Genomic DNA, 22,678 nt, shown 5'->3' with positions numbered 1-22,678 from the left:
ATAAGAAAAACCGCGGGCTGAGGGAGCTGTGTATGGCAATGCATATAGTCATGGAGAGGTGTGTGATCAAAATGAAAAATGTCTCTGAGGTTCAGTACCGGGTATACGAAGGCACCAATGGCACTGCCCCACCAGGCCCACACTCGGAGCCCACAGTGACTATACTGGGCCCACAAATATGTTTGGTGCCAGGGCCAACAAAAGGTTAATCCAGCCCTGACTGCCTGAGCACTATTTCAGCCTCACATTTTTGGGTGGAACTCCCACAGTGAGAGCTGCAGAGCACTCCCCCGCAACACACACGCACACACTCGTCCTGGTGTTGGGAGGGGAACAGGAGAAAGGACAAAAGAAGAGATGAAGAGAAAGGAGGGAGGGACAGGGTGGATGGAGGAAAAGGTGAAACACAAAGGACAAACCCTAATGTCCCCCATGATTCTAAGGGACAAAATCGCAGGTGCGGAATAAAATTCTGCCTCCTTAAGCTCATGTTTTCCATGCCTAGAATTCAACTCTTACCAGATGGATCAGACTGAACAGGTTTCACACCTCCAGGAGGCTCTTACCTTCTAAAGAGGGACGGCTGTTTTCTAGTAAAATCACTACAAGGGAAGGAGAAAACTGGAAAGGGGTTTCTCTTGGCGCTCACGTCCGTGAACCCGAATACTCTCTCAGTCCTCAGACAGAGACCTGGAGAAGGAGACTTGCTGAAGCAAAGCCACAGGGGTCTCTGGGGTTTCCCTAGCCCCTGGCCCCTGACTGATGTCAGGATCTCTCTGTGAGGTCACCACCTGCTCACCAATAGTCTTTGACCAATAGTGTGAGGTCCTGCAAAAGGCCTTTGTGATGTCACTGCCACACCCCGCCCTTGCTGTGCCAATGTCCTGCCCCGGCCAGGCACTTTGGAGCTTTGAGCTACTCCCTGTGGATCACCTCACTCAAGGAGCTTTTCTATAGAGCATCCTCAGATGTCTAAGCACACGAGTGCCATGGCAATGAACTGACACACATGGCACCAAGATGAGATCATTAGTAGACTAACCCTATAGGAGAAGGACACCCCAGCATTAGTAGGGGAGAAATCCCTACTGAACATGCATTACACCTAGCAGCCCCTGCGTGGGGTCGGGCAGGGGCTGCGGAGGGGGGAGACCTGGGAAAGGGATGGATGGAAAATGTCTGTGCAGCCGGGACATGGCCGGGGGGCGAGGGGAGAAGAGCAGGTGACCCCTGAGGAGCGGGGAGAAAAAGGGAGGGCTGAGATCCCCTCGGAATTACCACTGCCCCCTCCGTGGAGATCCCCCTCCTCTCCTGTCCTGCCCCCTTTCTCCCTAGAGAGCAACAAGCAACATCCAGGCTGACACCCCCTTCCCTCAAACCCCTGAGAAGTTCCCTGTTCCCCTCCCCCCATTGTGCCCCATTTTCTCTCCCCTTTGCCAATGGCCAGTTCAGATCTCAGGTTTGGGGTGTTTCCCCCCATTTTCACCTGCAGTGATTTGTCCTTGTGTAGGTGGGAAATGGTACCCCGAGTGCTTTCTGAACTGGGCAGAGGCTGGTGGGGGCCTGAGACAGGGTCACCTCTGGGCTGGGCTGGGGGGGGCCATTCTCTACTGGCAGCAGGGCGTGGGAAGGGCCAGGAAGGGGAGGGGGGAGCAAGTGTCCCCCATAGAGAGGGTCCAGCCCCAGGCTGCTACCAGTAGCACATTCCTATCCTGGCTGGGGGGGGGGGCTTTCTCCAGCTGGGACCTGCCCCCTAGGCAGCCCCAGGCTCTGACCGCACCAGCCCCGCCTGGATCCCCCAGTGAGTGAGAGAGCCCGGAGGGGGAGGGGGAGGGAGCACTGGGCCCTGACAGGAAAGTTGACTCTCTCCCTCCCTCAGATCTTGGTGTTTTCCTCTCATGTTATCAAATATGCAGTTTTGGGACACAATTTCTTGCAAATCTCAAAGATTCAAATAAAATAACCTAAACATTTGCCCCACTTCTCTCTAGTTGTCTATTTCTAATTGAATATGCCCTGAGATTTTCCTGTCTCTAATTATAAAATAATAAGAAAATCTCAGATTTACACCTTTTCTCAGATTATTGAACACAAAATGTTTGCAAATGTTGCCCATTTCCTCTTTATTCATTTATCAAGTAAGTAGTAATAAGCTCGATAGTATTCATCCACCATGCAATTTTGACAGGTTTCCACGCCCCTTTTAGGGCTTTTGTCCCGCCTTCCCACCCCCCGTTTCAGTAGGCGCTGTCGGCCATTTTTGACAAAATGTGTGTGTGTGTTTGACTAGGGGAAGTGTCTTTAATATCAGGGTGGATTAAGAGAAAAGTTAAATGATATTGAAGACTAGGTTTATAAAGGGAATTTACTACGGCAAAACCTGTTTGTTAAGCACCGAATAAAAAAAGCATGGAATGTATTCAATACCAATGTAGGTTAAGAAAAAAAACATTATAAACTAAGTTTAAAAGGATAATTAAGTGAAGCAAAACCTGTTTTGTAAGGACATAAGCAAAAACTATAAGGAAATAGTTAAAAAGTAGGATTAAAAAAAATTAACCAAGGCAAAGCCTGTTTGGGGTGCCCTGGGTAAAAAAGGGATTGAAACTTTTTGACTGCCAACATAGGTTATAAAAAGCTTTTTAATATATTAAGTAATATTAAAAACAATACAGCTAGGTTTAAAAGGGGAATTGACTGAAGCAAAACCTGTTAAGTAAGCACATGGCCAAAAACTATAAAGGGGTCCTAAGAAAAGGCTTTTAAAAACATTAAAAACTAGGTTTAAAAGAAAATGTACTAAGGCAGTGTAGGTTAAGAAAAAACGAGGTTTAAAAGGAAAATTGACAAAGAGAAAGCCTGTTTTTGTAAGCACAGGGTAAAAACTCTATAAAAAAGTGGCTAAGAAAAAATACAATAAAGCTCAGGGTAAAATTAAAAAATGTTTACCTTTGCAGTCTTTTTGTAAAACGAGGCAGCTTTTCTGGTTTAACCCTAGTAAATAAAACACATTAAAACTAGTGAATGCCAATGCAGGTTAAGAAAAAACGAGTTTTAAAAGGAAAATTGACCAAGGGAAAGCCTGTTTGGTAAGCCCGGGGTAAAAAAGCATTCAATATCAGTGTAGATTAATTAAAAAGAGCAAAGATAGAGAGCACGCGGCGGAATCAGAATGAGACAGAGAGAGAAGCAGGCAGAGGTCTGTTTTAGTAAGCACAGGGTAAAAAAGCATTCAGAAGCAGGGCGGGTTACAAGACAAGAAAAGCGAGGAGAGAGGTCCGCTTTGGAAAGAGCAACGATAGAGAGCACAGGGTAGGATTAAAGAGAAAGAGAGAGAATTGTTACCTTTGCCCGTCTTTCTGTAGAATGAGGGAGATTTCCTGCTTCTGACACTCTCCAGCTTGTTATCACCGCTTTTGGATCGGCCCAATCAGAGGTGGTTTTACAACAGCGTCATAGAATTCATTTTCCTGAACCAACCAATCCTAGTGTTTCAAGAGTTTAAGCAAGAGCCTTTTAAAAACCGGTTATTGTCTACCAATCAGCATGTGTTTTTGTGTATAAAACACGTGGTTTTGCGAGCGGGTTTTTCAACACAGAGAAACTACTAAACACAAAGGCATGTCCCTGTACAAAACACCTACAGAAGCCAAGAAGCCGGAATTGCCCCTGGGGTGCGCCAGACCGTGTGTCAGAAAAGAAGGCTCCTTTACAGTTGTTTTGCCAACGAGAAAGGCTTGTTGTCGAGCCCTGTGTTTTATTCTGAAAGAGAACTGAAAAAAGAGGAGCCACAGCCGCTTGTAAAAAATCAAGTGCGAAAAAATTTGTTGTCAGATTTGGAAAAAACAGAATTAAAGGCAGAAGTAAATCTTTTTTTTTTGTAACAAATTACAAAATGTTTTATAAAAATAAAGGGTTAAATCTTTTTCTTTTTATAGGGGAGAATGGAAGAAGAGCCTATATATGAGGACATGGCAACCGAGGAACAGCCGCAGGATAGCGATGTTGAAAAACCAACCTATAGACCCCGAGTTGTGGAAAGATGGCGATATTGTTACGTATAAGCTTTATTAGTTGTAAAAAAAAAAATAAAAAATTATTGTATTTACACTTTTAGAAAATGACTTTTGATTTTTAACAGATAACCAAGCCTGGGCCGTACAAGATTACTGCTTTGGTGTGTAACAAACTGCCAACAGTTGCAGAGACAGAAACACCCGAGGAGGTAAAGACAGCTTAACTTATTTGAAATATATATATATATATATATATATGTGTGCATGACACTAATTAAGCGTTAATATACGGTTGGTTTAATAATAGGCTGCTGAAACTATGATTGACGAAGGTGATTCAGAAACAAAGGACACAAACGGGGTGTCAATAGTAAAACCCAAAGAACACTACAAGGTAAAAATTACTTAAATAATTTAAAAAATATATAAATATAAACATATATAAGAGTGGTAAAATAAAACTATATGTTTTGTGTTTAATAACAGGAAGATGATATGGGGTTCAACGGTGCGACAGTCGAGGATGATGATAATTCAGAATCAGACGAGGGTACGACCGAGGTAGCACAAATAAACTCTAGGCTTTTTTATTTTAAAATTTTTGCATCAAAAAACTTAAAATATGTTTTTACAATGTTTTTAACAGACATTTTCAGAGGATGAAAAGAGGCGGTCTCTAAGTAGAACAGCCGTAATATGTACCTGTTGTTTTTGTGTGAAGCAAGATGTTAAAAAAAAGTCTGTAAAAAGTGAAGAGAGTGACCAGAAAAGCGGTGAAGAAAAAGAGGATCCAGTTATGGTTGATATTGTTAGAGCTGTTGTAGTAAAAGCCTTTTACCACTGTTTGAAAAAACAACTTTTGGAAAACTGTGCAGCCTGCGCTGTAAATAAGTCCAACCCTTTTAGTCACCCTTGTATTTTTTGGGATCGCTCAGAAGTATTTTACCAGCTTAGACGTATTTCTTCTAAACTGAACGCGGCCCAGCTGGTAAATGTAATTATAGCTGAAGGCTACAAACTAAAAAAGCTTAACATAACCACTGAAACTATAACCAAAGTTGTTAAAATGATTAGGGAGGTTGGAAAATCATCTGACCCGGTGGCCTTGCTGGTAGATCTGTCAAAAGAGGTGGCCCCCTATATTGGCCGAGCGGTGTGTAGCAGGGTTCGCCAAATGGATTATAAAACTTTTTACATGCAAGGTTGTGACCCTAGAGGCTTAAAAAATATATATTAATTAAAAATGCATTGTTAAAAGAAACTGTATCACAGTTTTTTATATTATTTTGCTTAACCGTTAAAAATGTATGTAATTGTATCGTATTACTTTACTGCCGCTTTAAAAGTTAAATGTGTATAAACGTTGTTGTGTTAAATAAAAACAAAAGCAGAAACAAACTTTTGTGTATACAGTGTTTTAAAGCAAGACGGGGTAAGCATGGCAATGCTGCTAAAGAAAATTTATTACTCACCCGAAAAAGTTGGTAGTTTTGGGGGCATAACACCCTTATTTCAGGCCGCTAAAAGACACCGTAAAAGCTTAAGCAAAAAGCAGGTTTCCGCTTGGCTTACGGATCAAGATGCTTACGCTTTACATAAACCTGCAAGGCTTAAATTTAAAAGAAATAAAACAGTGGTGTCTAATGTGGATACACAATGGCAGGCAGATTTGGTTGATATGGCCGCCTATTCTAAAGACAATGACAACCGTAAATATATTTTAACAGTGATAGATATTTTGTCTAAATACGCCTGGGCGGTAACCCTAAAAAATAAAACAGGAAAAGAGGTGGCAGAGGCGTTTAAAGCTATTTTTTCAAAGGGGCGCGTGCCTCAAAAATTACAAACAGACCGAGGAAAAGAGTTTTTAAACAAAGCTTTAAAAAATTTGTTTAAGCAATATGGAGTACACCATTTTGTTACCAATAACGAAGTTAAAGCGGGAATTGTGGAGAGGTTTAACAGAACTTTAAAATCAAAAATGTGGAGGTATTTTACCGCCCGTAACACCTTTCGCTACATTGATGTGCTGCAGGCCTTCATAGACGGTTACAACAGAAGTTATCACAGAACTATTAGAGGGCGCCCAATTGACGTGACAGAAGCTAATGCGCTAAGCGTGTGGAAAACCGTCTACGGGGGTAGTTTTAAAATAAAGAGGCAACGTGTGGTTTTTAAAAAAGGGGATCACGTAAGAGTATCTAAAACGAAGGGCACTTTTGAAAAGGGCTATCAGCAAACCTTTACCGATGAAATATTTATCGTGTCAGGGGTTTTATTAAGAGGACAAAGACCGGTGTATGCATTACAAGATTATGAAGGGGAGGAAGTTGTGGGGTCTTTTTATCCTGAAGAATTACAAAAAGTAAACCCTAACCAGGACCGAGTTTACAAGGTAGAAAAAATTTTAAAAAAAAAAGGTCGGGGAAGAAACAAATATTTCTTTGTAAAATGGAAAGGTTGGCCTAAAAAATTTAATAGTTGGGTTAAAGCGTCTCAAGTGCAGGACCTTTAATAAAAAAATGACTGAACAAAGTTTTTATATGACATTACCAAGCAACGCCTCAGCGGGGGCTTTTCCTCAAAATACTAGTTCCAATTTTACAATACAACTAGCCAAGCCTTTAAATTTAATAGGGCGGTGGGATGTCGCTTTATCGGAAATTCATTATTGTCACTCTTGGAACACGCTTCTTTTCGATACAGCATTTACGTTAGCATCGGAAAAAAAAATTCGAACCTACTACATGGATGCCGGCTATTATTCGAGCATTCACCATTTAATAGAAGTCATCAACAAGAATATAGACAAAGATGCCGAAAAACCAAATGCCTACGTTATTTATAACCCTGTGACTAGAAGGGTTCAGCTAAAACCAAACGATGGAAAGTACTTTTTTTCCACAGGTGGTAAATTGGCAACAATACTGGGAATGCTTTCAAATCATCCGTGTAGGATTGCACCGTACCCCGCAGACATTACGGGGGGTTTTAACTCTTTATACGTGTACACCGACATAGTGGAACATCAGTTAGTGGGGGACTACTATGTGCCGCTGTTGCGCTGCGTTCCCATCCGCGGTAGCAACAACGAATTTGTTACAATAACGTATGACAAACCGCATTACGTCCCCGTAAGTAAGCAGCACATCGGAACCATTACTATTGAAATAAAAACGGATCAAAATAAACACGTTTCGTTTAGTTTTGGAAAGGTAATTGTTAAACTACATTTGCGTCCCAAAAAAGCTGAAGAATGGTAACTATGAAAAACTACGGGGACCCCTTTTTGTATAGAAACTACTACAAGGCCCAGGCTGGCTATGGCTTACCAGGATATCAAGGATTACCCGTTATGTACGGGGCAGGTTTAGGAGGAATATTTCGCAGCCTTTTTAGAAAAGCCGTGCCACTTTTAAAAAGAGGTTTTGACACTATTAAACCCCACATGAAAACAGCCGCGAAAAATATAACCAGAGACGTCGTAAACCACGTATCTAGCGCAGTTATAAACAAAATAGGAGCACAGGAAGGTTCCGGTTTAGTGGTAATGAGAAGAAAAAGAGCAGCGTTGCGCCAGCCCTTTAAAGGCCCACCTAGACCCTTAAAAAAAAAAAAGCTGTGAGAAGAGGTCTTAGCCATATACCAAAAAGGCGTCCTAAGAAGAGGAAGCGTCGCGCTACCAGCGATAAAAGGGATATATTTTAAAATGGCTTTTATTCATTGTGGCTCTGACGAATGCACCAAATCGGAGCTGGATTTATTTCAAATAGCCCCCACACAAACCAGTACTGAAAATAGCTTTTATGTAGAGGTGCCTCCTTTGGCCGCTTTAACGGTAAACGCCCCTCTTGAATTTTTTATTTCGGGACATGGGGATCATTACTTAGACCTTAACAACACGCTGCTGTACGTGTGCTGCAAGGTGACAAAAGAAGACGGATCAGACATTGATGATGATGCCCGGGTGGCCCTAACAAACTACCCCATCGCCACTCTTTTTAACCAGCTGGATGTTACTTTAGGCGATCGTCTTATTAGCCAGAGCAACAATTGTTACCCTTACAGAGCCTTAATAGAGCTAATTTTAAACTACAGCCACGACACCCTCGCTACTCAGTTTTCGACAGGCGGATTTTATAAAGACACGGCAGGGGGCCACGAAAGCACCCTTTTGGTCGGCCAGGCCAATGAGGGGTTTATACGCAGGGCCGAACTAACGGCCAGCAGCAGGAAACTGGATTTGTTGGGACCTTTACACAGCGATTTGTTTTTTCAAGAAAAACTACTGCTAAACGGCGTGGATTTAAAAATCAAACTAACACGTAGCAAAGATGTTTTTTGCCTCATGAGCGGCACTGCCAACGAGAATTATAAAGTAAACATTATTTCGGCGTCCCTGTTTGTAAAACGTGTAAAAGTAACCCCGGGGGTTCGTTTGGGGCACGCTGAAGCTTTAATGACCGCCAACGCTAAGTACCCCGTAGACCGGGTAAGCATAAAGGTGTTTAGCATACCGGCCGGCAGTCGTGTCAGTAACCAGGAAAACCTTTTTTTGGGGCAGCTACCCAAGCAGCTAGTAATCGGTTTTATAGATAACGACGCCTTCAGCGGCAGCTACGTTAAAAACCCTTTTAACTTTAAACATTATAACATTAATTTTGTGGCCTTGTATGTGGATGGCGAACAGGTGCCAGCAAAACCCCTACAACCCGATTTTGAAAATGGAAACTGCGTGAGGGAGTACATGCAGCTCGTGCAGGCTACTGGAAAATATGTAAAAGATTGATCGCTCTTAATTAACCGCGATGAATTTGCCCAGGGCTATACGCTGTACGCCTTTGATTTGACCCCGGATCAGGAGTGCGCCGACCATTATTCTTTAATTAAAACTGGAAACCTGAGAGCGGAAATTCGGTTTGCAACGGCTTTGCCCTCTACGGTTAACATGATAGTGTATGGGGTTTTTGATAACGTGCTCGAAGTAAATCATAGAAGAAACGTTCTGTTTGACTATATGTAATCATGAACACCGTGCAGCTACGAGATATTTTATCAAAGGACCCTTCTTTTTTAGATGTTTTTTCTAGCGATTTGCTTCCGAAAAGTTTTGTGTCCGGAAGACCTTTGGGGCTTATTGTTAACACCCACCCCCATAAGTTACCCGGGGAACATTGGCTGGCCCTTTATTTACTGAAACGGGGGCCCGGCGAGTTTTTTTGACTCCTACGGTTTTTCCCCAGACAGTAACTTTTTCCCTAAGTCTATTATGACTTTTTTAAACCGTAACTGTGATAAGGTTGTGTTTCATCAGAGACAACTACAGGACCCCCTAGCTGTAACCTGCGGTTATCATTGTATTTTTTTTTTTAAAACAACGTAATAAGGGTTTATCTTTTGATTGTATTTTAAAATTGTACTCCGATGATTTAGCAGAAAATGACCGCTTGGTGGTGCGATTTGTAAAAGGAAAAAGACCCGGCATGCCCAGACCTGTTTTAAGCATGTTGAAACATGCTTAAAACGTGTTTATCTTGTCGTGTGTTTTAAAGAGCTGCATCAATAAAACACAATTTTTAATTTTGTTTACGTTTTTTATTTTACATTGTTAACCAGTCAATTTTTCGTTTTTTAACAGGGACGCTTTTTAAAAGAGGCGGTGTTACTTGTGGCCTTGACCGGCTTTAGCCCTATTTTTAGACGCTCTAAAAATTGTTTATTGGTAACATGCCCTACGACGGTCGTAGGCACGTTTAGCTCTGCCAAGGCTTTCATAAAAACATGCCACCCTTTAGGAGCCCTCTTGTTAGCGAAAGAATAAGAGCCGGTTACCCCCCTGACTAAATCAAGCATGTGAGACCCCTCAATCGCCTTCCCCCGGTACACAAAACGGCCATTATCAGCCCAAGAAGACACATCTTTACGTTGTTTAAGCTTATTTAACAATATTTCAGCTTTTTTTTTTATAGCGAGGATTTACCCCCCTCCAACACCTCCTGAATAACAAAGTCCGATACATCCCCCTGAACGTTAGGAGGTTGAAACTCCTCTTGCTCTTGCTCTTGATCTTGCTCAGGGGAAAAAAAAAGGTTTATTTTAGTCTTTTCCATTTCACCACGCTTGGCCAATACCAGGTATTTTTGCAGGACCGCCTCGTAGAGTTTAGCCTTTTCGTAGTCGGATAAACCGGTTCTTTGAAGAATGTCTTTCATTTCTGAATCCAACTGGCGAGTGGTTGTGGTTCTGATATTTTCTTCACCGCTAGAAGCCCGCTTTATTTGTTCTAACTGGTGGCTAGGAACAAGGTACATTTTTTCAGCGTATTCCATTATCTGTTAATTAAAAGGCTTGACAGCAGGGGGAGTGCAAAGCTTAACAAAGGGCCAATAAAGCCACCAGTTTGTTTTACAATAACCTTTTTTCTTTTTAGGGATAGCTTTTTATCGCTTAGCTTTTTAATAATTTTTCGGTTTTTTTTAAGGATGCTTATTTGTCGAGGTTTTAAAGGAATGTTTCCTTTTAAAGTGTTAAGCGCTATTTCTGAGATGGCCGCTACTAGGTCGTCAGACGCCGTACAGAGAATAGCCTTTCTTTGTGGCGGCTTGGCTTTGATAAGAAATTTTAAAAGAGCCAGGTTTTTTTGCACACGGTAAGACATGTTTGTTCGGGTGGTGATTTTTTTTAAAATGGAGGATTAATAAAAAATAACTATTTTTTATGGGTTTTTTTAAAGGTGTATGCACAGGGCCAGTCTGGGGGGAAAAGACCTGTTCTTAACCTGAGGTTTTCGGGCGTTGAAGCATTTAAATCCACCAGCAGATACCCGTAGGGGTTTTTGGTAGCGTCCTCAAAAGCCTCCAAAAAATTGTGTTTTACCAGGGTACATTTGCCGGGCCAAAGTGGTGACTTGTAGTTTATCGCGGGGGTTTTTAAAAAGAACCATATATTTAGTATTTAAATTAATTGTACGGCTTTTTTTTCCCTGACAAAACATATTTTGCACAATGTACATAATACTTAAGTTTTTGTGGTGTACGTATTTTGTAAAGGCTTTTTCAATTTCACCACTGTCAGAAGCAGACTCCATTAGATCATCTATAATAACCATATTCACTTTATTACTAGGAAATAAATGTTCATCATTAAAAGTATTAGGTAAACCTTCCAAAAATGTAATACATGAAAATTTTTGCAGCAACTCTGTATACAGCGGTTGCCAACAGCTATAACACCACACAATATTTTCAGGCATACATGATAACAGTTTATGACCATTTTCTAACAACTGTTTTATAAAATATGATTTTCCAGAATTTGAGGGCCCACAAAGCAAACAGGAAAAGGGATGAACAAACTGAACGTGGTTTTTCATAATAATTAATACCCGTACGGCAAAGTTTTAAAAGCCTCCTCGAGGGCTCTTTTGTCGTAAATGACTTTTTGGGTTTTTTTTTAGAGTTCTTGTTTCTATTAACCAGTGTTTTTTTACCCTTACGATTCCTGGCTGCTGTATTACGATTTCTTTTGGGTCCTCTCCCGCGGGGTAATCCCAGACGAGTTCTTTTAAGCTTTCAAAATTAATCTTTTCACTGTTTCCTGAGTTAAGTGTGATTCCTTTTAATTTCATACAGGTTTTACCGCTGGACAGTTTGTACCCGTATGTTTTAGGTCCCGCGGACACAAACTCCACAATGTGTTCATCTGGGGGTATTTCGCTAGTTAAATCTCCTAAATAATCCCCTAGGGGGGGATTCCACTCCCCTTCTTTACTTACAAAAATTACAGAATCCGTATCATGATAAAGACACCGGTGCTGTAAACGATCTAACAAGAGGTAGAGCTCTAACCGAGCATAAGCGGTGGTAAAGCACGCTATAAACACGTTAGTGTTGCTAGAATGGGTGCAGTGTTCTTTTGCGTACTTCCAAGACACTACGGCTGTATCATCATCGATAAACTCGCACGATGACACATCGTAATAAGGTACAAAAACGTACTTAAAGAGCTCGTCCGGGTCCGTTACTATACTAGTGTTAGTCAAATTTGTTCGCTGACCAAATTTTCCCCACAAGGAATTTAAAAACAGCTTTGAAATTTGTCTTTTGGCGGGGTTTACCTTAATTTTGTTTAGACGCAGACACACACCTTCTTTTTCACGGTACTCTTTAACGTACTGTTCTTTTTTAAGCTTGTCCGTACACCAGTGAGGAAACCCCGAGGCCTCTTGTTTTTGTCTTAGGTGTGTTTTAATATAGTCTGAAAACAGGGCATCTGAAGAGCGGTTAAAATGCCAGACTTCATAAATTTCAGCGATTTTGTACCCTTTGTTTAAAGCCTCCACCAACTCTATTGTGCACCAAGTCCCTGTTAAAGCCCTCTCCTCCTGACTGTGCCCGCAGGGATCCTTTTGTTTTGTTTCTGCACAAAGGGCGCACAGGGGAAACATTAGTTTACCATCAACCCTGTATGGTAACACGGGAAAATACAAACCTCTTGGCGGGTACACTTTAACCTTGGCTATGCCAAAGTACTGGCCGATATCCCCAAAACCCTCATACACAATAACGGGATGTCCCACCGGGTACTGTTTAGTTTTGTTAACAAATGGGTAGAGGCTGGTAAAATCGTAGTAATGAACCTGCTCCCCGGGCTGCGGTTTGTAATAAAGGCAAATGGCGTTTGTTCTACCACCGTAAAGGGCGTCTCTAGGAACCAGAGGCTGTGGCAGCTTTTTTTCTCGTAAAAAATTTTCCACCCGGTTATCGTTTGCTAGCATGGCCTGCCACTCGTGTTCCCACACGGTCCTTACCTCAAACCCCTGGCTTTTTAAAAATTCAGCCTTAATAATGGTTCGGTTGTACAGCTGTCCGTAGGTTGCCTTAAGCAACGGGTTGTAATCATTTTCGCAATAGCAAATGGGGCACCCGTGAAAAAAACACCCGTTAAATTCAAAGGCCGTGGGTTTACCAGCTATAATGGCGTAACCGTCCAAAAAATAGGACCCAGTTTTAAACTCGCCACCCTGCAAAGCGTGTTGAATGTAAATATTTTCAGTGTGGGCTACGTACATCAACCACTGAATGGCCGGCGTGGAATATCTCTTCTGCTGTTTGTGGTAATTGTCTAACGGCAAAAGCGCTATGGTTTGCGGCTTTAAAAAATTAAACCGGTACATGGCCATGCAAATCGAGGCCAATGTGAGGTGCTGAAAGGGATCTATACACTTAGTAACCACTTCCTCATTATCCTTTCCGGGGTTTTTAACAATTTGCTTTTCGGTCATTTTTATAACTTCGTTTCTGAACCGGTTGCAAGCCTCTCGCAAAATTTCAACATCTTTTTGACAATAATAGCGTAGTTCTTTTTGAAGATCAAAGCTGTTTTGGCGATTGTGCTGGTACCAGTTTAAAAATTCTTTTTTTTCTTCAGGCATCATGTAGTCTACTCCAAAGTACTCTATTTCGGGCATAGGTCCCACATAGTTTTGATTTTTAACGGTGTTAAAAAAGTGTGGAAAGTACCCCTTCGCTTCCTCAAACCCCATAGCTTTGGGTAACTTGCTAAGTTTCATGGGGAGAAAATTTAAAGAATCTATAAATTTAATGGCTAAGTTTACCACCGTCACGCAAATAAGTTTTCCCCCTTGCGTTACGGTGCTAACAGCCATTTTTTCTTTAATTAACTGCCTTAGAATAAAATAACTATCGTAACCTTTAGCGTTATGAGCAATAAAAGTGTATCCCTTAAAGCGCTTGTCTATAAAGGTTAAAACAAACTCGCTAATGCATTCTTCCCCCTTAAATTCCCAGCTAGTTTTTTTATTTAAATGCAAAGCATAAATATAATTTGGCACGTGTACCCCCGTTTCCTGCATACATTCAAAATCATAAAACACATAATCCTTTCCCTCTTCTGGAGACCAAATATTACGCATATAACACTCGTGACCCTCTATGTTGTCTGTTTTTTGATGGCACTGGGGACACTTTTTGCTTCTACACTGGTGATTTTTAACCGTGTAGAAGCCGCATTTATCGCAAAAAATTCTGTTTTTACAATCAACTTTACCGCTGGCCGCCAAAGCGCTGTGCCTTTCTAAACAGTCGTCAGACCTGCAAAACAGCTTACAGCTGGGGCATCTTTTTTTTTCACCGGCCACTTCGAGGCACTCGGCGCTATTACACGTACGGCAGTGGTTTTTACAGGCGTGCTGGTGTTTGTGGCTATAGGGAGCGTAACAGTAGTTGCACAAATACGGGGCGCCTATAAAGGCTTTAATATTTAAAATACCGTAAAAATGTTTGTTATGTAACAAAACAAAAACAGTTTGGAAACGCTGTACACCCCCAGTTGTAAAAAAAACACCAATTTCCATTTTCATAATACAAAACGGTAATAGCTACCCCCAAGCGCTCTTCGAAAGAGCTCACGTCTGTCAAGCTAATCATTTTTTGGTCCGAAAACCCCAACTCCTGATGAAGCTGTTTGGCCCCCTCTAACAACTGGGCATCTGTAAGTTTTTTATCTGATAAAAGACCCAGCACGCTACCGGCAAAACATAAGTTGTTACCCTGATTATTTAAATCAATTAAATGTTTTCTTTTTTTTTCAATAATTTTACTGTACGTAATAGTTTTTAGGGGTCTTACAGACCCAACTCCACCAAGCCTGTTTCTAATAATTGTAACAACCAGGCGTAAAGTTCCGGACCCCACAATCTCTGCATTACTTTGCAACACATTAACGATGTTATTTAAAAAATCTATGGCGTTTAAATTTTCCCAAGGCCTCCGTAAAGAAAAGAGCGGGTGATTTAGCCCCGGGGCATCTAAGCGTAGCTGTACAAAATCTTCAGGACCCACCTGATTATTAATATCATCTAGCAAATTTTGAATAGCAATGTCGATGGCCGCCATGGCTTCTGTGAACCCCGTTACTCTGTCCAAATTAGCAAAACGAAATTCCTGAAAATATTCATATGCGTTAAACTCTCTTCGGGGTCTTATCCAGTGTCTTACACGCTCCAAATACACCTGTGGTGGTGTATCAGGAGCGGGGGAATCTGGACCTTCAGAAGAAGAAGAAGGGGTGGGAGGGTCTATTTCCCTTTCTTGGTTGGGGGGTTGTTTTTTTAAAATAGCTTTGGCTTTTTTTATTCTTTTTGCCAAAAGCCTTCTTAACATTTTAGATTTTTTCCATTTTTTTTTCCAACCCCTTTTTACATTTTTAGGTTTCATGTGTAGTCACCCTCTTCCTTCCCCCTTTAACGCGCTTTCGACCTTTTCAATTAGTGCCCGGGTGTCTGCTATTTTTTGGTCTAAAACAACCCTTTCTTCTGGAAAATTTTGTTTTTGAAATACCTCAAGAATTAGCTTTGAAAACTTTTTATCTATTAAACGCTTTAAAGATGAACAAACACTAAACAGCTCGTTACAAGCAGCAACTGATGCGGCCAGCCCCACAGGAAGATTGTTATTTGTAGCAGGGGTTTTGCGGGTTCCGAAAGCTTGGGGGTTAACTTCTTCACCCTGCTCGAACCCACCCCTAGACACGGTTCCTTCTACAGAGTTGTTTATTTTTAAAGCTGATTGGGTCGGGGAGGCATAGGTCTGTTGAAAACGAGGGGCTTTACCGCCTCCGCCTCGCTTACCATGGTTTTTGAAAGTTGTAGAGGTAGCTTTGGGCGGTTCAAAAGCGGGGGGTCTGAGCCCCTTTCCCCCCGCCCTGAAAACGGATGCTGTTTTAGAGGTAGACTTTTTGGCCTTTTTTAATGCCGGCTGGTTTTGTTCAATAAGGGATTTAGACGTACAGGGCTGTTCAAAATCGGTGTGCTTAATACCCTTGCTTCCGACTGCAGCTGCCTCAGAGGGAAATTTTTTGCCCCTCTTTAAAGGTTGCGGGTTTTGGGCAATGAGGGATTTGGACGTGCAGGGCTGTTCAAAATCGGTGTGCTTAATACCCTTGCTTCCAACTGCAGCTGCCTCAGAGGGAAATTTCTTGGCCCCTTTAAGCGCTCTTCCCTTCAACATTTCTTCTTGAGGAATAACGCTTGATAAGTCTGCCGATACACATAAAAATGTTTTTTAGCACGGGGTTTGTTTTTTTTTTTACTAACAACAAACATGTCCCCCAAATATATATATTTTAAAAACGTTTTTGCAATAAGGGGGCTAAAAACCGCGTTTAAGTATAATGTACAAAATAAAGCGCTCTTTTAGTTTACCCCCCCCCTTGGGGCTGTACAACGGCAGCTTTTGTACAGTAAAACCTTTAAAAGTTTTTTTCCTAACAATAACAAACAAACCCCTAAAATGCACACTATTTCCAACGTCAATTTTTAAAAAACCACATATTTAAAAAAACAGTTCACACCTTCCTCTGTAATTTCAGGAAAACCTATTGGGTGGTTTTGACTTCCATCTTGTTCTAAATTAAAAAAATAAAATTTTTTAAAACCTTTTTTTCTTAAAAATAAATTATTCTTGTGTAGCATATTAATTGGCTTACCAAAATTTAAAGCTTCTAGCGCGGCATCTGGAATGTCAAGAAAAAAGTTCTCGTCCTATTCAAAAGAAAAAATGTTGGCTTTTAACTAAGCATAACGCTGTTATAATATCTTGGCGGCCCATACAAATTATAGTAAGGTTTCTTACCATGTTGTTGCTTCCCATAACGGTAGAAGTCTTGTATTAGCAATATTTCTTTAACAGCCTTGTTTAGTTTTTTGTTCCCCTATTTATAGGTTTAAACCTGCTTTTTTAAAAAAAAAAGGTTTTGCCCCCCACACCCAAAATTCTTTAAAAAAAACAGGGTGTGTAAAGGGCACTTTTCTAGGAAAAAAGGCAGGTGCAGTTTTGGGGGGCGCCAAATACTTTAGCTTTAATGGCTAACAATGTTGTTTTTTATAGTAAATGTGTTTAAACAGTTAATAAAAAGCCTTTGTAAATGGTAATATACCTATTTACAGCTTTGTAACCAAAAAGTTTTTAAAAACTGCAACCTGTATTTTTTAAATTTGTTATATGGCCTTGGTTTTTAAAACAAAACTGCTAATTTAAAAATAAACCACCTTGAACTTTTACAAAACTTATTTTACATTGTTAGTAAGTTAAAAAATTAGGTATTACTTTAAAAACACATTTTAAAACGGAATATAGCTTTTGTTACAGGGTTAAAAAAAAGCCGAAGGCTCTGGCTGTTTAGATAAGGGCGGGAGGGGGGGGGGAGGGGGGGAGGGGGAAGGGGGGGGGTGGTTGTCTTAGTCGGTTTTTTAAAAAAGGCGGGAAGGTTTTTGGCTACACACTTTAGCTTTTAAACTTTAATGGTTAAAAAGCTTAGTTTTAATAGTAAGTACGTTAGTATGCTTTTTAATACCTGATCTGGCTATTTTTTGCTTTAAAAGAAGACCTTCTTATGTTTTGTTCTTTTTATTTTTAATTTACTGACTTACAGAGGCTGTTTTTGCTGACAGCCGCTCTGCTGCAAAAGCCTGCTGTTTTTACTTTAAAATGTGCTAACTTAAAAATAAACCACGTTAAACTTTTACAAAACTTATTTTACATTGTTAGTAAGTTAAAAAATTAGGTATTACTTTAAAAACACATTTTAAAACGGTAATTAGCTTTTGTTACAGGGTTAAAAAAAAAGCCGAAGGCTCTGGCTGTTTAGATAAGGGCGGGAGGAGGGGGGGGGGGAGGGGGGAGGGGGAAGGGGGGGGTGGTTGTCTTAGTCGGTTTTTTAAAAAAGGCGGGAAGGTTTTTGGCTACACACTTTAGCTTTTAAACTTTAATGGTTAAAAAGCTTAGTTTTAATAGTAAGTAAGTTAGTATGCTTTTTAATACCTGATCTGGCTATTTTTTGCTTTAAAAGAAGACCTTCTTATGTTTTGTTCTTTTTATTTTTAATTTACTGACTTACAGAGGCTGCTTTTGCTGACAGCCGCTCTGCTGCAAAAGCCTGCTGTTTTTACTTTAAAATGTGCTAATTTAAAAATAAACCACGTTAAACTTTTACAAAACTTATTTTACATTGTTAATAAGTTAAAAAAATTAGGTATTACTTTAAAAACACATTTTAAAACGGTAATTAGCTTTTGTTACAGGGTTAAAAAAAAAGCCGAAGGCTCTGGCTGTTTAGATAAGGGCGGGAGGAGGGGGGGGGGAGGGGGGGAGGGGGAAGGGGGGGGTGGTTGTCTTAGTCGGTTTTTTAAAAAAGGCGGGAAGGTTTTTGGCTACACACTTTAGCTTTTAAACTTTAATGGTTAAAAAGCTTAGTTTTAATAGTAAGTAAGTTAGTATGCTTTTTAATACCTGATCTGGCTAGTTTTTGCTTTAAAAGAAGACCTTCTTATGTTTTGTTCTTTTTATTTTTAATTTACTGACTTACAGAGGCTGTTTTTGCTGACAGCCGCTCTGCTGCAAAAGCCTGCTGTTTTTACTTTAAAATGGTTCGCATTAGCCTAAAATTAAAAAAAAACAAACCTTTTTTTGTTACAACACGTTAGTTTTATAGCCCTAAACTGTTTTTGCACACTTACCTGTTATTAAAACACCTGTGCCTAAACAAAGGCTATGGGTCTGCAGGTTTCCTTTTCACTTTTATTTGTTAAATAGTAAAAAAAGCAATCTTTTCTCTAATCCACTAACTCACAAATACTGCTTAGCTAACAGGCGCTTTGCTTCTTTGTCTTTTTAATTTACTGGTTTACAAAATAAGGGATATATAAACCGCCTGTTACTAAAAAACCTAGGGTGCTTCTGTATAATTTTTTATTACAACACATACAAAAAATTGTTTTTTCGAGTCCTTATCCTTTTGCAAAACTTAATGTAATTGTAACTTCTGTTTGTTAAAAAGCACGAAAAAGAATTAGCCTTCTTATCTCTGATTCACTAACTCACAGAGGCTGCTTTGCTAACAGGCGCATTGCTTCTTTGTCTTCCTAATTTAATGGTTTACAAAATAAAAAATATATATACCGCCTGTTACTAAAAAACCTAGGGTGCTTCTGCATACTTTTTATTACAACACATACAAAGGGGGTGTTTTTTTTATTCCTTTGCAAAACTTAAGGTAATTTTAACATGTGTTAAAAATGGTGTATTAGTAAAAGCTTATGGTTTTAACTTTTATAAAAACTCTTTGTAAAAGGGCTACATGGCGGGAAAATGCTAGGGGTCTGTTTCTTTAGATAAGAAAAAAACAGTTAAAAGGGCGGGGGGAGAGAGAAGGGGAGGGGGAAAGGAGGGGGCTGGCTCTTGCTTAAACTCTTGAAACACTAGGATTGGTTGGTTCAGGAAAATGAATTCTATGACGCTGTTGTAAAACCACCTCTGATTGGGCCGATCCAAAAGCGGTGATAACAAGCTGGAGAGTGTCAGAAGCAGGAAATCTCCCTCATTCTACAGAAAGACGGGCAAAGGTAACAATTCTCTCTCTTTCTCTTTAATCCTACCCTGTGCTCTCTATCGTTGCTCTTTCCAAAGCGGACTCTCTCCTCGCTTTTCTTGTCTTGTAACCCGCCCTGCTTCTGAATGCTTTTTTACCCTGTGCTTACTAAACAGACTCTGCCTGCTTCTCTCTCTGTCTCATTCTGATTCCGCCGCGTGCTCTCTATCTTTGCTCTTTTTAATTAATCTACACTGATATTGAATGCTTTTTTTACCCCGGGCTTACCAAACAGGCTTTCCCTTGGTCAATTTTCCTTTTAAAACTCGTTTTTTCTTAACCTGCATTGGCATTCACTAGTTTTAATGTGTTTTATTTACTAGGGTTAAACCAGAAAAGCTGCCTCGTTTTACAAAAAGACTGCAAAGGTAAACATTTTTTAATTTTACCCTGAGCTTTATTGTATTTTTCTTAGCCACTTTTTTATAGAGTTTTTACCCTGTGCTTACAAAACAGGCTTTCTCTTTGTCAATTTTCCTTTTAAACCTCGTTTTTTCTTAACCTACACTGCCTTAGTACATTTTCTTTTAAACCTAGTTTTTAATGTTTTTAAAAGCCTTTTTCTTAGGACCCCTTTATAGTTTTTGGCCATGTGCTTACTTAACAGGTTTTGCTTCAGTCAATTCCCCTTTTAAACCTAGCTGTATTGTTTTTAATATTACTTAATAATATTAAAAAGCTTTTTATAACCTATGTTGGCAGTCAAAAGTTTCAATCCCTTTTTTACCCAGGGCACCCCAAACAGGCTTTGCCTTGGTTAATTTTTTTAATCCTACTTTTTAACTATTTCCTTATAGTTTTTGCTTATGTCCTTACAAAACAGGTTTTGCTTCACTTAATTATCCTTTTAAACTTAGTTTATAATGTTTTTTTCTTAACCTACATTGGTATTGAATACATTCCATGCTTTTTTATTCGGTGCTTAACAAACAGGTTTTGCCGTAGTAAATTCCCTTTATAAACCTAGTCTTCAATATCATTTAACTTTTCTCTTAATCCACCCTGATATTAAATACACTTCCCCTAGTCAAACACACACACACATTTTTTCAAAATGGCCGACAGCGCCTACCGAAACGGGGGGTGGGAAGGCGGGACAAAAGCCCTAAAAGGGGCGTGGAAACCTGTCAAAATTGCATGGTGATGAATACTATCGAGCTTATTACTACTCAAGTATTCATGTGAAACACTCAGATTTTACCTCCTATCAACACTGATATAAAATCCCTCTGATTTTCCACTTTCCTCTCTATAATTTGCAAAATGGATCCAAAATCTCTGATTTCCACCCTTTGTCTTTCATTTCTGAACACTGATCTGAAAGCTCAGGTTTTCCCTCTGTGTCATTATCAAATGTCAATTAACAATCCTCTCAAGTTTTGTGCTGTTCCTTATGTTTCTAAATCCCAAAAACTTCTTCCTTCGGGGGAACCTGTTGCCCTGAGTCGCTCTCCATTCTGGATGTTGCAGGGGATTAAATTTCCCAGTGATTGTCTTTCCCCTCTCCTTTGAGGATCATTTGTTCCCTCTTTTAGCTCTGTTAAATATTTGCCAAAGAAAGAGACCAGCCTGATATTTAATACACATCAAAGCCAGAGGCCTCCCCCTGTTTGGGGATCAGTGGTTCGCAGCTGGTAGTGGGAGAGTTGGCTGGCCCCTTTTCTTTTCTCCAGCTGGCACAGGATGAGGGGGTCACTCTGAGTGCAGCATGTCTTGAGAAGTATCCCAAACCACAAGACAAATGGTCTCTGTGAAGGGTTGCTTTCCACAGTGCTAAGATGTAGCCACCTCTGGCAGGATCCATGGTGGCTACTATTTGCTAGTGACAGGCCATGGAAATTTCTTACCTATTTTGCCCCTCCATGCCAGGCCTGCACAACATACGGCCCACGGGCAACGTGCGGCCCGTGAAGTCTCACTGTGCATCCCGCAGCCAGGAATCAAAGGGCTCTGGGCTGCCCGTAGCCGCGGGGAATCCAAACCCCTTTAAAGTTCAGCCGCGGCCGGGATTCAAAAGGTTCTGAGCTGCCCGCAGCCGCAGGGAGCCCAGAGCTCTTTAAATCTCAGCCGCGGCCAGGATTTATAGGGCTCTGGGCAGGCGGGCGGGGAGCTCAGAGCTCTTTAAATCCCAGCCACCAGGGCCGGCTTTAGGCCAATTTAACCAATTCCCTTGAATCGGCCTCGCTCCTAAGAGGACCCCGCACCCAAGCCCCAGTACCAGCAAAAGCCAGTGCGCTGTACCAGGGTGGCCCAGTTTCCCCAGGGGGCAATTTAAAAGGCCTGGGGCTCCCAGCAGGGGCTGGAAGCCGAGGCCCTTTAAATTGCCACTAGAGCCCTGCTGCTGGAGCCCTGGGGTATGGCTGCGGGACTCTGGGGGCTATTTAAAAAGTCTAGGACTCCCATTGCTTCTACCTCCCCGGCCCTTTAAATAGCCACTGGAGCCCCGCCGCTTCCCCAGGGTTCCCGCGGCTATTTACAGAGCTGGGGCAGTGGAAGCAGGGGCGCCCCGGGCCCTTGAAATAGCCCCCAAGCCCCAGGCTGCTGCTGCTACCCTAGTGGGAGAGGGGGGAGGAGGAGGAGGAGAAGGAGGCACTCACCATAGAGGATGGGCTGTACCCCCTGTACCTGCACCCCCTGCCCTGCCTCCAGCCAGCCCGTCCCCAGCCAGCCCCTGCTGCACCCCCTGCCCGCACCAGCCCCGCACCTCCTGCCCTGCTTGCACCAGTTCCTGCCTGCAGCCTGCCCATCTCCAACCAGCCCCACACCCCCTGCCTTGCCTTCAGCCCTGCACCAACCCCTGTCTCCAGCCAGCCCTGCACCCCCTTCCCTGTCTCCAGCCAGCCTCTGCCACACTGCCTGCCCTGCCCGCACCAGCCCTGCACCCCCTGCCCTGTCTCCAGCCAACCCCTGCTATACTGCCTTCCCTGCCCGCACCAGCCCTGCACCCCCTGCCCTGTCTCCAGCCAACCCTGTACCCCTTGACTTGCCTTCAGCCCTGCACCAACCCGTCTCCAGCCAACCCCTGCCACACCCCGCTGCCTGAAGCCAGCCAGTCCCGCACTCCTTTGTTTCCAGCCCTGCCAACCCATGCCGCACCCTCCCTGTTGCCCTGCCTGAAGCCAGCCAGCCCACCCCACACCTCTTGTCTCCAGCCTGCCCCACACCCCTTGCCCAGCCTGCAGCCAGACCCTACCTCTCACATCCTCCCCATCCCC

General features: G+C 41.7%; 1 protein-coding gene and 1 long non-coding RNA gene across 11 annotated transcripts; one reads left to right on the top strand and one right to left on the bottom strand.

Moving 5' to 3' along the window:
* Window positions 1-2,907: 2,907 nt before the first annotated feature.
* LOC127042404 (uncharacterized) lies at window positions 2,908-16,742 on the bottom strand. 7 transcript variants are annotated; one of them, XR_007771932.1, is made up of 6 exons: window positions 16,670-16,742; window positions 16,524-16,578; window positions 16,389-16,442; window positions 15,976-16,074; window positions 3,346-3,485; window positions 2,908-2,994 (listed from the first exon to the last, which is right to left on the bottom strand). XR_007771932.1 is itself a non-coding variant. In XM_050935876.1 (5 exons), the coding sequence occupies exons 1-5, from the start codon at window positions 16,685-16,687 to the stop codon at window positions 10,300-10,302; spliced, it is 267 nt and encodes an 88-aa protein (XP_050791833.1). In that variant the 5' UTR covers window positions 16,688-16,742; the 3' UTR covers window positions 9,678-10,299. The 7 variants fall into 7 exon arrangements, 4 of the variants coding, with proteins under 4 accessions (XP_050791833.1, XP_050791834.1, XP_050791831.1 ...); XM_050935876.1 differs by lacking the exons at window positions 2,908-2,994; window positions 3,346-3,485 and adding an exon at window positions 9,678-10,310 and having other exon boundaries at window positions 15,946-16,074; XM_050935877.1 differs by lacking the exons at window positions 2,908-2,994; window positions 3,346-3,485 and adding an exon at window positions 9,678-10,310.
* A 605-nt stretch (window positions 16,743-17,347) lies between these two features.
* LOC127042399 (uncharacterized) lies at window positions 17,348-19,928 on the top strand. 4 transcript variants are annotated; one of them, XR_007771925.1, is made up of 3 exons: window positions 17,348-17,362; window positions 19,313-19,437; window positions 19,787-19,928. It is a non-coding gene; the product is annotated as an uncharacterized LOC127042399 (long non-coding RNA). The 4 variants fall into 4 exon arrangements; XR_007771924.1 differs by lacking the exon at window positions 17,348-17,362 and adding an exon at window positions 17,815-17,829; XR_007771923.1 differs by lacking the exon at window positions 17,348-17,362 and adding an exon at window positions 18,283-18,297.
* The last annotated feature ends 2,750 nt before the right edge of the window (window positions 19,929-22,678 follow it).

The sequence above is a fragment of the Gopherus flavomarginatus genome, unplaced genomic scaffold, assembly GCF_025201925.1.
Source record: "Gopherus flavomarginatus isolate rGopFla2 unplaced genomic scaffold, rGopFla2.mat.asm mat_scaffold_39_arrow_ctg1, whole genome shotgun sequence".
Classification (NCBI taxonomy): Eukaryota; Metazoa; Chordata; order Testudines; family Testudinidae; genus Gopherus; species Gopherus flavomarginatus.
Note: the sequence above shows the minus strand (reverse complement) of the source record. Positions and strands in the feature narration are given on the sequence as shown.

Excerpts from the sequence above, each read along its gene's own strand:
- LOC127042404 (XM_050935874.1), bottom strand. Across the intron at positions 16,443-16,523 it reads GCTAGAAGCTTTAAATTTTG|AACAAGATGGAAGTCAAAAC; the intron begins GTAAGCCAATTA and ends TTTTTAATTTAG. Across the intron at positions 16,075-16,388 it reads TCCTGAAATTACAGAGGAAG|ACTTATCAAGCGTTATTCCT; the intron begins GTGTGAACTGTT and ends GTGTATCGGCAG.